This window comes from Strigops habroptila, chromosome 3 (assembly GCF_004027225.2).
Source record: "Strigops habroptila isolate Jane chromosome 3, bStrHab1.2.pri, whole genome shotgun sequence".
Classification (NCBI taxonomy): Eukaryota; Metazoa; Chordata; class Aves; order Psittaciformes; family Psittacidae; genus Strigops; species Strigops habroptila.
Genome location: NC_044279.2, coordinates 80,915,646 through 80,928,813, shown reverse-complemented (window position 1 = coordinate 80,928,813; position 13,168 = coordinate 80,915,646). Strand labels below are relative to the sequence as shown.

At 40.4% G+C, this 13,168-nt stretch overlaps 1 protein-coding gene across 6 annotated transcripts in view; it reads left to right on the top strand.

The window, feature by feature from the left end:
- PRMT8 (protein arginine methyltransferase 8) overlaps positions 1-13,168 on the top strand; it is a 71,478-nt gene that overhangs the window by 30,401 nt on the left and 27,909 nt on the right. For 5 of the 6 annotated variants that reach the window (XR_003990485.1, XR_003990483.1, XR_003990484.1 and 2 more), the window contains exons 2-3: positions 2,513-2,698; positions 7,254-7,409. Coding sequence is in view for 3 of the 6 variants with exons in the window: in XM_030478816.1 (XP_030334676.1) it covers positions 2,513-2,698; positions 7,254-7,409 (342 nt within the window). In the remaining 3 variants the exon portion in view is untranslated. The remainder of the gene's footprint in view (positions 1-2,512; positions 2,699-7,253; positions 7,410-13,168) is intronic. The other variant, XM_030478817.1, reaches the window with a different exon arrangement.

Here is a 13,168-nt window from a genome sequence, read left to right as displayed (position 1 = left end):
CCTAGTGTTCTGACTAGAGATCCCTAAAGATCCTTATGTACCATTCCTGGCTTCATAGTCATGGTGATGAATAGTATGTAATTCAGAATTTATGTAGAGTTTGATCAGCTTACTTGGGTGACCCACCACACAATATGGAGGCTTCTTTTATAGAGCCTTGCACACTGAATGTCAGGCTTTGCAGAGAAGTGAAAGGGCAGTCTTTTTATTCTCCACTATGAGGTATATTGTAGAAAAGAAGTATGAAGGTGGCACTGATGAGTCTGCTCTGACGTACATAAAAGGGAATAGGCCAATAAGGGCAGAGCAGTGAGAAACCTAGCTAGATCTTCTTCCCAGCTAGTTCAACACATTTGTGCAAAGGCAGTCCTGGAAAACTGCTTTGTTATTTACTGAGCCACACATTACAGGAGGAGAAGGAACTGATTTGTGGCTTGCTTAATAACAATATATGCTTTGAGCTACTCCCAGGAAAACACAGCATGGACCGATTTCTTCATCCTATTTGATTGCAAGTACATTCCGTCTCAAAAAATGAGCCAGGACTGGTGCTATTTGACTGTATTCCAGAATACAAGGAGAAGGGCAAGACTAACAACTGTAGTTTAACCAGGGCTGTTAACAGGAATATGACACCTTCACAACCTTCTCACTCTGCCATGCCAAACCTGAATGGGAGTTGGAAGTGGGAGTTTAGCCCCTGGACAGCACACTGTAGCTGAGTATTACTTGTTGGTATAGAATTGCTTGCCCGATCAGACCAGGTGGGACATTATAATTTCAGTATCAGTGCAAGAAGTAAGCATTTAATGTTAATTAACCATAATTATTTGGTTGTCAGTACCAAATATAGAGGTAACTCTGCAATGAATGCCCAGGAATGAAACTGGTATGGTTTATTTTTAGATTCCTTGAATTTGTGATCAATATTTTAAAATCAGATGGAAGACCTGAAGCATTTTATTGATGCAGAGACAGTTCATCCCCATGTGCAACTCCCTGAAAGGCAATTTGGAAATAAAATGATGCTAAACTTGGAAAAGCTCTTTATTTCCCAGAGGCTATAGCCTAATTCAGATGAAAAATTCTGTTATCATCTTTTCCTCTATTCGTCACTTTCAACAATAGACAGGCAATAGACGTACCTCAAAACTTCCCTCTGAACTACCACAAAAGCTAAACCTCTAATAGCCCTGTCAGAATAACGGGCTGTTTTCCCTTCTTGTAAGTATGTATCTTGATTGCTTTTGATCTAGAGAGTTTTGGATGTATTGCTGCAAAGAGATCTGTCAAAACTCCTGAAAACCAGAAATCTCAGAAGGAAAATCTATTGCAGGAAAACATACAACAGAGTTTGTACCTGCTGATTTTTTCTGGAAAATTGAATGAAAGAGCAGGAAAAGCATTCCATGGTGATCAGTCAGTTGAGTGCTCCCTGGCCTTTAATGGCTATTTTAGGTATTAGGTGCACTTGAAATTTTGATAGAATACCAATTATGTAACACATGGCTGGTGATAACATTCTTAGCTCTCACAGCTGACCTCAGTTTTTAATTTAAATTCCCATTATGATATCAGACAAGTTTGTCTATGACAGGTTGATCTGGCATTTCAGTCACTCCATGTAGAAACTTCAGAGCAGTGCTTGAGTTTGAAGTGGCTAAAAAAGGAGTAGCTTCAAAGCGAGCAGTTTTAAGAGTCAGTTCTCTCTCCGAATTTTCTTACATGGTCTGTGTCTCATGTTTGTTAAACCTTCTGCTTTCTGTCTTAGATGATACAGGTGTCAAATATGAGTCAAGAGAGTACGTTCTAGCTCTATTGAAATTTAGGTGTTGGAGATGCAATACACAAGGAAAAATGAAGTGGAGTGGGTGAGGGAGTTTCGGTAATAAATGACTCCTGCATCTCCCAGGAAACTAAATTAATGGATCGCATACACCACACAGCTCCCTACAGTGCTTTCTGCACATGCTGAGAGACTTTCAGATAGTATCAAGTACTTTCAGATATTGTGAGCGTTCTCAGACTTACCTCATCAATACATTACCTAACAATTAAAGATCGGTTGTGAATCCTGTCCTTCTTGTTGGCAACACTGTGTTCAAAATCCTTTGATTATGAGCTTTTCTTTGCAGGGAAACTATTTATTTATTGCAACTCACCTCTCACAAAGCTGTGGCAGTTTGATATAAAAAGACACTAAAGGAGAAAACCTAGCTCTTAACGGCCTTGTGTCAATGTTTGGAGTCACCCACTTCAGACAACAGCAATAATTTGCCATTACTCTGCACTGATGTGGGTATCTCCAGAAGAACATCAAGGAAAAAGCCATTAAAGAAATTTACCAAGACAAAGCAAGTAAGTTAAAGAGCCAGGAACAGAAGGCAGCTTATGATACCCCAGATGTCTTTGGTCTTACTATCTCCTAGCTAGTTACAATAATATCACTGTGCTAGACATAGAAATTATTTCTTTTAGTGATGCCTCTTAACAATATTCCATATTCTTCTAGGTTTGCCCCATCCCATCCCAGCCTCCTCAGCCTACTGTTGTTCCAAAGCCAGTTCAATCTGTCATACATGTCCCATTGCAACCAAGCTGCCCAGGCCGGGGCAAGATGGCAAAACTCATCAATCCAGAAGAGATGACATCCAGGGATTATTACTTTGATTCCTATGCTCATTTTGGAATTCATGAGGTAATCTTATATTTATTTCATAATAATAATAAATAACAATATTAATCATAATAATGTTTTCTTTGATTTATTTGTTATTTATCCCCTTTCCCTTGCTCATGATTATATTCCTATGCCTTTCCTCAGAAGATTGTATAGCCTGGTTCAGTGCCAAAGATATCACCCACTTCTCTAGAGACCTGTACTCAAAACCTATGTCCCACTTACATCCTTATGTATGCGTTCTCAATACAGTTTATATTAGCTATCTGTACAGTGGTAATCTTCATCAGTAAATCAGTTTAGTGCATTTATGAGGGCTGCAAACTAACATAAACCCACATGGAAACTACCTTATTGCTAAATTAGGTCTTTTGTTCTCTTTCATATTGGAGCACAGATCCTAGCAGAACAGCTGCTCAACTGATATGAGAAGCCAAATAATTTCATGACTCCTGAGATGTTACTTGAATGAATGGGCTGCATTAGTGTGAACATAGAGCCCAATAGCGTCCAGTAAATACTCTCCTGGAAAGAACTCAAAATACACAGTGTTTATATATTTACCATCAGAATATTTACCATCAGAAAGCTGACTGTAGACCAGTTCTAAAGAAGACATTAATATCTTATCTTTACATTACCCAAGAGGATGGGATCTTAAAGACTAGGATGCAAAAAGGCCAACAATGTGAAATCGGTGGCACTTTTCACAAACCACATAAAAACCACTACCTATTTCCATTACTCTAATAATTTTTGTGGGACATATACAGGGACAGAAGATTTCTATCTACCAGTTGTATGTTGCCAGAGTAGCATTCAGAAATTCCATCCAAGAATGGAAGAAGATAGAGGAACAACTGGGTGGGAAGGAGACCTAAGGAAATACTGAAGATACATCAGAGACCTCAAATCAGATTGAGCTCCTGGTGGAAGGAGCTCTGTAGGTCTGAGGGAGTGCAAGAAGTACCTGAGACCTTTTGCTGAGGCTGGGAAGTGAGAGGTTGCCTCCTTGCCCGCAGAAGGTGTACACTGACTGGTAAAGAATCTGTGTTAACAGGTAACGGAGCTGCTAGGTGAGGTTAGCTGACTGGATCTTGTACTCTGAAAGTACAAGAGCCTAAATCCCCAACTATACTGAAAGGAGGAGTAGTCAGAGTCTGTACTTACCAGGTTGGGACGTGGAGACTCCTCTGACGGTGAAGGTTGGAAACTTGTAACTTATGCCAACAGGAGGAAGGCTCCTGATCCACCTGCACATCTCTAGCTACAAAATAGGTTCAGTGCCTTCATTGTAGATGAGGGACGGGAAGTTCTGTCCAATGAAACATTAGATATAGTTGGCCCTGAGCCATGCAGAAGTACTGGGAGAAAGCAACAAGTAGTGGAAGTCTCTCTCCTGCAAGGGACAGAGGCCCCCATCAGCTCACCTGACCTGCTGTCTCAGCATTTGGATCTGGGACATTGTGGAGAGGCTGCCGACATTTGTCCAGCCCTTAGACCAGCCTTGGATTGCTACTGCTGCTCTTCTACATGAACACCAATGAGACCTGGAGCATATAAAGTGTGACTACACAACTTTTGGAATGATGGTCAACAGCAAGGTGTGCCAGATGCTTTTTTGCCTTAGTTATACCAGTGAGAATAAGGACTTGAGGAGAAGTGCTCCTGCAGGTCCACAAGTGGTTGTGCAGCTCATGTCAACGACAAGTTTTCAGGTTTTATGTCTATGCAATCCTCTTTGAGGGTGGGGGTCTGCTAGGAAGATGTGGAATCCACCTGACAAAACAGACAGGCCAAAACCATCTTTGCCAACAGTTTGGCTAAGCTGCTGCTGAGACCTTAAGCTGAGAATGATAGAGGATGATCACCCACAGTCACATGGGGAAGTTGCAAACCGAGTTTGCAAGCAAAAGGTGCACAGTGGTGGACGAGACTTCGTAGTCACTCAATAAAACAGAGCAGAAGGGGCCCACTCCAAGTGTAAGCACAGAAAAAGGAAGTACCAAGAGGCAGCATTACGGGGGAAAGTCTCATACCTTTTCTGGAGAATCAACATGACAGAGAGCTTCTCTGAAGTGCCTGTACACTAATACATGCAGCCTAAGAATTGAACAGAAGGAATTAAAGGTCCGTGTGCAGTTGCATGGCTACAGTCTCACAGGGATCAATATGATCACATGACTGGAATGCCAGAATGGCTGGATACAGGCTCCTTAGGAGAGACAGACTGAGAAGGTGAGAAGGCAGACAGAACAACTGAATGCATGGGGCAGATGATGAGGTTATGGGTTAGCTCATGGTGATAAATGGTGATAAATTCCTGGCACAAATTACCTGAATCAATGGGGGAGAGGTGTGTGCTCTGCTGGTACTGATACTTACTAAAAAGAATGAACCATCTGGAGATGTGATTGTCAGAACAGTCTTGGCTGCAGTGACCATGAGATGAAGAAGTTCAGGATCCTGAGAGTATGGATGCTCTCTCAGGGTCCATGCTGTTTGTCTTGTTGACAACCCTGGGTTTCAGGAGAGCAGCCTTCATCCTTTTCAGGGGTCTGCTTGGAAAAATCTCATGGGAGATTTATTTATACACATTGATATACATTGATAAGATCCCCATCAGCGAACTCTTCTCCAGGCTGAACAATCCTACCTCTCTCAATCTCTCCTCACATGTCAGGTGCTCCAATCCCTTAATCATCATCATGAGGTATGACCGGATCTATGTCAACATCTCTTGTCCTGGGGAACCCAGAGCTGGACACAGAACCCCAGATATGGTCTCACAAGTGTTAAACCACCTCCCATGACCTGCTGGTGATGCTTTTTTTTTTTATTGCAGCCCAAAATGCTGCAAGGGCAGTTGCTAGCCTCATGTTCAAACTGCTGTCTACCAGGTTCCCAAGATCATTTTCGGCAAACACTGCTTTCCGGACAGCCAGTCCTCAGCCTATACTAGGTGCATGAGGCTTTTTCTCCTCATGTGCAGGACTTTGCATTTCTCCTTGTTGACTTTCTTGAGGTTCCTGTCAGTTTTTACTTCAGCTTGTTGAGGTTCTGATTTGCAGCACAATCATCTGGTGAATCAACCACTCATCCCAGTTTTCTGTCAACTGCAAACTTGCTGAAACTGCACTCTGTCCCATCATCCAGGTTATTGTTGAAGGTATCTGGTATTGGCACCAGTAGTGCCACTAGTGACTGGCCTCCAGATGAACTTTGTGCTGCTGATCAGAACATCTTGAGAGCAGCAGTTCAGTCAGTTTTCAGTCTATAGTCCATTTATGTAGTCCACATTTCATCAGTTTTTAAATGAGGATGTTGGGAAACGGTGTTGAAAGGCCTGCTAAAATCAAGATAAACAAGCATCCACTCCTCTCATCCACAAAGCCTGTTATTTCACCATAAAAAGCTATCAGAAGGTCAGTCTTCTCCAAATACACCCCATCACTGAACACTCCCATCACCTTCTTGTCCTTAGTATGTTTGGAAAGAGTTTCCATGAGAGTGTGCTTCATCAGTGTTGTTGGACTGTTCTTCTGCCTCTGTCTTTGCTTGATACCAAACCATGCTTTATGATGATAAAAATAGCCTTTTATTCATCTACAGTATTCAGTACATATAGTCTTCTGCCAAGAGAGGTAAGTGAGCAACTGATACATATAGCAATCCAATGCACTAGTGCTTCAGATTGCTGGGCAATGAACTGATTCTTTTTATCCTGAAATTCAAAAACTCATTTGCCTACTTGCTTAAACTATGAAATGATGGCAGTAATATAAGCAAAACTTCAGCCTTCTAAACCTAACAGAAGCATTTTGAGAAAATTAAAGTGTGTATTCAGTGGCCTACACTTACCTTTTAGAATGGCACTTGGATCTTGACCTGTGTGCTCTTTATTGGTATAGTTTGACTGAGAGCAAGGTTTCGATGGAATGAAATGCATGTATTCCTGCTATCAATAAAGGAAAATTCAACACCTGACAAAGACAACTTAAAATAGCGAGAAGGTAGTCTAGGTTATACATTAATATCTTCTGGAAATTGGTCATATAAATGAGTGAACAGAAGAGCAGTAAGGGAGTACCATATAGCACAGTATCTCCAAGCTCTGCTATGGACTTCCTGCATCGCTTTGGGCAAGGCTGTCAAGACTGCTGTCTTATAATGTTTTATGGGACAGTTTTGTTTGTATTCAAAGAGGAGCCTCAGAAAGTCCCTTCTCTGAGGGTCTAGGTTGTACGTGATTTAAGAGAAAGGGAAAAACTTGGATTTCTACATGGCTTCTGCCTATGCCAAAAGCAGTGCTGTGGTTAGATTACATTCTGGTTGTCAATTGTAACAGTGAAGTAATATTTAGAGAAATAAAATTGTACGAAGGATATCATGCTTCTTCTTAATAATTCAGTTCTAAGTAGCTAGCATTTTACAGTTGCTTTGATGTGTGCACACCACTCTTCAGGTTGTGTATTAATAATGCTTGAATTATAAGAAGGGAACGCATTCAGCAGCAGTGTTGGATGCATATAAGCTCTTGAAATAATAACACAATGGGTTTTTTTCATCACAGGAAATGTTAAAGGATGAGGTGCGCACATTAACCTATAGAAACTCAATGTATCACAATAAGCATGTTTTTAAAGATAAGATTGTCCTTGATGTTGGAAGTGGCACAGGAATCCTCTCCATGTTTGCTGCAAAGGCAGGAGCCAAGAAGGTATATGGGGTAAGAAGACTTCCTCTCATATTTTAAGTTTGTTTTTGCTCATTTTGCGTGAGAATGTCTTGGTGGTTTACCTTGTCCTGTTTGTCTTGGTTTGAAAGTCTTCTCTCTAAGCTCTTGTATGGCTTGATTTACAGTTACTTTAGTGGAGTTGTCTTGCTTTCTATGACGTGCAGTAGTGTGCCTTTTCCGAATTCAGATACAATGTCTTTTCTGAGTGTGAATTTTTGGTGATCTGCTACATATCCATATTTCTTCTTGGCTGCAAAAAACAATATTAAAGGGACTCACTCATACTCAGAGGAGTCAAAGGAAATATCTTGCTTTTTTAAAATTCTTAAGTTCTGCAACTTTGTAGTCTTGGAACCAAATTTCTTTAATACACTTTTCCTTGTACATTACAACTCAGCAAATCATGCAAGAAAGCATGTGCATGTTTTCTGTGCCAACAATAATGCTTTTCAGAGGCAGAAGGGAATGACTACCTTAAATACATTGAACTTCAGAAGCACAAACATGCAGTTCTCTGCAGAGAAGTCATTAAAGAGAGCATAGATTTGCTTCTTAAGTATATTCAGAATAATTTGTACTGACTCTAAAGTTACAAAGACAGTTTTTTTTTGCTTTGGACTTCTGTTTGTGTCCTGCAGACACAACACGATGTAGAAAAAGGCAAGTAGATTCTATTTCTCTGTGTACTTCTTCAATAAAATTGTTTACTAAAACTCAATTGGCTACATGTGTGTATTTGAAGGCACTGACATAACTAAGTGTCAAAACTGTGCATCTTTATTACTGGTAATGATACATGAGCTACCAGGACTCCTGTTGAATTCTCAGGCTTATATTTTCAAAATCCAATGTTAATTCTGAGTGCCTTATCTGCATATCATCTGAGTATTAGATTAGAGCATGGAAGTATAGGTAGCTGAAATCAGAAGGTGCTGGCAAAGTTTTTGGAGTTGAAACATAAGACTTAATATACAGAATTGGCAGCTAGAATGTATTTCTTGTAAACCAAATGCACAATTTATTATCGCAGAGCCTTGTGAAGAATAAACCTGTAGCCTTCTCTGATGCAGGAATGCAGGTCTCATGCAAGGATGTTGCAGTGCTGTAAAAGTATAAGCATATACAAAATGATGATGCTGTCTCTCAGATCCCTGGCCATATGGTCTTCCTCCCTCCCTTGTGCTGGCACTGGTGCTTATCTGATTCTACAGTGAGCCAGCCCACTGGCAGCAAATTAACCCGGTGAAAGAAAAGTAAATAGTTTTCCACGGGTCTGTGATTTTTGGGTTTTTTTTTCCCGCTTTGGGCTACTTTACAGTTCAGGCTGTATCTCGGGCATTTATAAAGCTCAGTAGCACACCAGTGTCAGCTCATCCATGGACTGTTCAGCACTGAAGCTGGGGGGTGTGCTATCCAGGAAACTTAGCTCTCAAAGGATCTCACCTAGGTGTGAAACTCCTCTGCTACAGCCTAAGAGTTTCAACCTTCTTGCCACATGAGCTACCTCAGCATGAGTCCCAGCAAGCTACGGAGTTGTGTTTGTGTTGGAAAAGCAGATATTTCAGAAATCTGGCAGTGGCAATCTTACTGTCAAATTCAGACTTTATGGTCCTATTCACAAGGACTGCCAATGGAAACTGTGAGTGTTCCTTTTAAAAAGCAGACATTTGCCATAGAGCCGAGATGTTCCAGTTACTTCTGTACAGTTAGATGTGCTTTTTCAAACAGCATGATGTGGAAACTGTTGACAAATGCAGAGTGTTGGTTTTGTGACTACAGTGCCACTGAAATCACTCCTCTTTCTCACTCTTGAAATTTGAGAATTTGTACCCTTCTTCGGGTTCAAATTCATCCACTACCCTGTCTGGTTTTTCTTATCCCTTTTTTCTCACTGTTGGAACTTATTTCTTGTTACTACCTCAGCCAACTGCTAGAATCATCTCTGGGTCTTCAAGAGGTGTAAATCATAGAATCACTGACTCATAGAAAGATTTAGTGTAGAAGACCTCTGGAAGTATCTAATCCAGCCTCCTACTCAAAGCAGATTTAAATTTAAAACTGTATCAGGTTGCTCAAGGCCTTGTCCTGTCCAATTTGGAAGATCTCCAAGGATATGGAGACTCTAAATCCTTTCTCAGCACCTATTCTAGTGCTACGGTCAGCAGGTATTTCCCTTGCTGCAGCTCATGAGCACAGACTTCTCCTGTCACTGTGCACTTCAGAGAAGAGTTTGACTTAGTTTCCCTGCAAGCCCTTTTTAGATAGTTGAAGTTAACTATTGGATTGGGAGAATCTCTTTTACAAGCTGAACAGAACCAGCCCCCTCAGTTTTTCTTCTTTCTTCGCATGCTCTGACCCCTGTCCATTGTGGGAGGATGACAGTAGACTGTGCAGTGTTGTTTGTCTAACTGGGGAGCTGTTGTAAGACATGTAGAGATAAGATTGGCATGTGGCTATTGGTGCTTAGGAGGGGTGACTCAGGGACAGAAAAATACATTCAATTATCCCTTGAAACCTTGGCTCACCTGCTTAATGTAGTCATACAAAATTCAGGACAATCACTGAAGTAGAACTGTCTGAATTCTATAGTGTTTGCAGATAAGCAAGACAGTGTAGGTAAGAAGGAGCTAAACAGACACATACAATGAAGGGATATGTTAGATGTTATCTGATTTGTATAAACAGGTGGTGATGAGGACACAGCCCAGGGGAAAAGAACTGTGGGAATGTGGTGACTCTTTCAGAAGAAGACTCCAGTAGAAGAAGAGGCATTGGCAGCATTAGACTGTAGAGATGAACATGCACACACAGAACTAGATAGAGCTGCAGAAACTCAAGGGTCCCTCAAGGGTCCATACTGGCACTACAACTATTTAATATCTTATTAATGACATAGATAGTGGGATTGAGTTCACCCTCAGCAAGTGTGCACATGACACAAAGCTGAGTGGTGCAGTTGATATACTTGAGGGAAGGGATGCCATCCAGACAGACCTTGATAGGCTTGAGAAGTGGACCAGTGTGAACTTCATGAAGTTCAAGAAGGCAAAGTGCAAGGTCCTTCGCTTAAATCAGGACAATCCCCAATGTCAGTACAGACTGGATGATGAATTGGTTGAGAGCAGTACTGCAGAGAAGGACTTGGGGATACTGGTGAATGGAAAATTGGGTATGAATCAGAAGTGCATGCTTACAGGTTAGAAAGCGGATTGTATCCTGAGCTGCATAAAAGCAGCATGGCCAGCAGTTGAGAAAGGTGAGACTCTGCTCTGGTGAGACTCTGCCTGGAGTACTGTATTCAGCTCTGGGGTCACAAGTACGGGAAAGAAATGGACCTGTTATAGTGAGTCTAGAGAAGGGCCACAAGAATTATCAAGGAGCTGAAACGCCTCTCCTGTGAAGAAAGACTAGAGTTGGGCTTGTTCAGCCTGGAGAAGAGAAGGCTTTTGGGAGACAATAAATGTGGCCTTTCAGTGTATAAAGGGGGCTTATAAGAAGAATGGAGAAAGACTTTTTACAAGGGCCTATAGTAATAGGACAAGGGGCAATGGTTTTAAACTGGCAGAAGGTGGATTTAGATTGGGTATAAGGAAGATGTTTTTTTACGATGAGAGTGATGAGACACTGGAACAGGTTGCCCAGAGTTGTAGATGCCCCGTCCCTGGAGCTGTTCAAGGCCAGGATGGATGGGGCCTTAAGCAACCTAGTGAAAGATTCTCCTGGCCATGGCTGGGGGGTTGGAACTAGGTGATCTTTAAGGTCGCTTCCAACCCAAACCATTCTGTGATTGTAAACTGAGGTACTGACATGTGTTGTTGGAACACAGTTTTTGTAAAATCCAAATGCTTTGTAAAATTGGACAGATTTGAGCAGATCACTGACTTGAAAGAGAATTGGGGGAAAGCCTGAAAACACTCTTTTTTTTCCCTTATTTCTTCACCTACAGAATTCAGTATTTTCTTTTTTTCTGAAATGAGTTGCTTTTCAAAATAAATTTGTGCCACAATAGAGTCCAAGTCAAAGTAGAGACGAACAGCTTTAGCCACCCTAAAGCAAGTTTATTTTCTGAAATACATGTTCCTTCCTGTAACATTTGAGTGGAGTTTTTTTTACAATTTTGTTTCTTTGAGAATAAAGCTGATTTTTGGAAACTCATAGTCATTCATGAAATATGACTTTTCATTTCTTTGCATCTTTTTCTTTAGAAAGGTTGGAAAGCCACCTCCAAAAACCTACAAACCCATGCTAATTAAAAATAAACAATCCAAAACAAACAAAAAGAATGGGCAATGAAAATGCCAGACAGATATGAATGCAGACAGGAAAATTGAGTATGTTATAATGGCTGTAAGTATAAATGAGGCATATAGTCTATAGAGTTTACAGTAACGGAAGAAGAAGCTGAATGGAGAAAAAGAACAAAGTTCTCTCCAAGGGATTTGTCCTTTGGACTCTTTGGACTAGCACTCTGGTGTTCCTTTCTACATGCCATTTTTGATTTATGTTCAGGCCATTGAGTCAGACATCTTACGGAGTGGTTTGCATCCAACGGCAAGCTAAATAGAATTAATGCTCATGTTCCCATGGGGACAGGGATTGCTATTATGACTGCTATTATGTCTAGCTGTTTCATGGGCTATATAAAAAGAATAAAGGATTTGTATGTCCTGCCATCTGTGATTGCCGTCACAGGGGTCAAGCACAGTTTGGTTTTTAGAGATTAAATGGAGTTCACTAGACATATAAAACACTTCACTAGAGATAATATAATTCTATTTGACATTGTCATAGGGGAATTAGAGAGACAAGGATTATACAAAGTATTATTGGAAGTTTAATGCCAAATTTGAAAGAGGTAAATTAGGAAATTATTTGGCAACTACTAATTTGGCCCTCTTGATTTTACAAGGGCACAGACCTCAGAGAGCTTCATGGATTACAGTATTTCTCAAAAAGATATCAAAGGTCATTGTAAACATGAGCTCTTATGATAAGAGTCAGATTTTAACAAATTTAAGGGCAAATCTATAACAAGAACATACTTCTTAATTCCTTTCCTAGTAAAAGCACAGAACTGTTCATAGGAAAAACATGCCGATCTGGATGTTTTTGTAAATACAACAATTTCAGTCATTTGTTATGTATAAAATGTCTGGGTTTTTTTTTTTTTATAGCCTGTATTGCCAAAGTTGATAAATTTTTCACAGAGAGAATTGCTTCTTGACACAGACTAGTATTGGCATAGTTTGAATTTTAACAATATTAGCAATGTTTGAATGCATTTTGTTTTAAAATATGTGAGGAAATGTAGCACCATGCTAATTTCCATTCAGCGGTCGGGTTTTTTTGTTTTGTTTCTTTGGTTGGTTTGTTTGGGGGGGGTGGCTGGGGAGGTTGGGATTTTTTGGGGGTTTTTTTGGGTTTTTTGGGGGGGAAGAAGACAATATTCTGAAGTAGCAGGAATAAATTAAATAATATTATGAATAAATTATGTAATTTTGTAGCTGGGACCACTGTTTTCCACATTTCAACAGTTTTAAAAACAATCTTTCCTATATGAGCCAGTTTAACTCAAACACAGACTGCAGTTTAAATATTAAGATATCATTGGTCATGATCCTGCCCACACAGGTTTAACTCTTTTATCAGTGGTGATACATGCTTTGTAGAGTCTTTGCTGCCTTCAGTAGGTTTTGTTTTTATTCATATAGCTGAGATTGCTAACACATAATTACTCTTCCTCTCGCTTT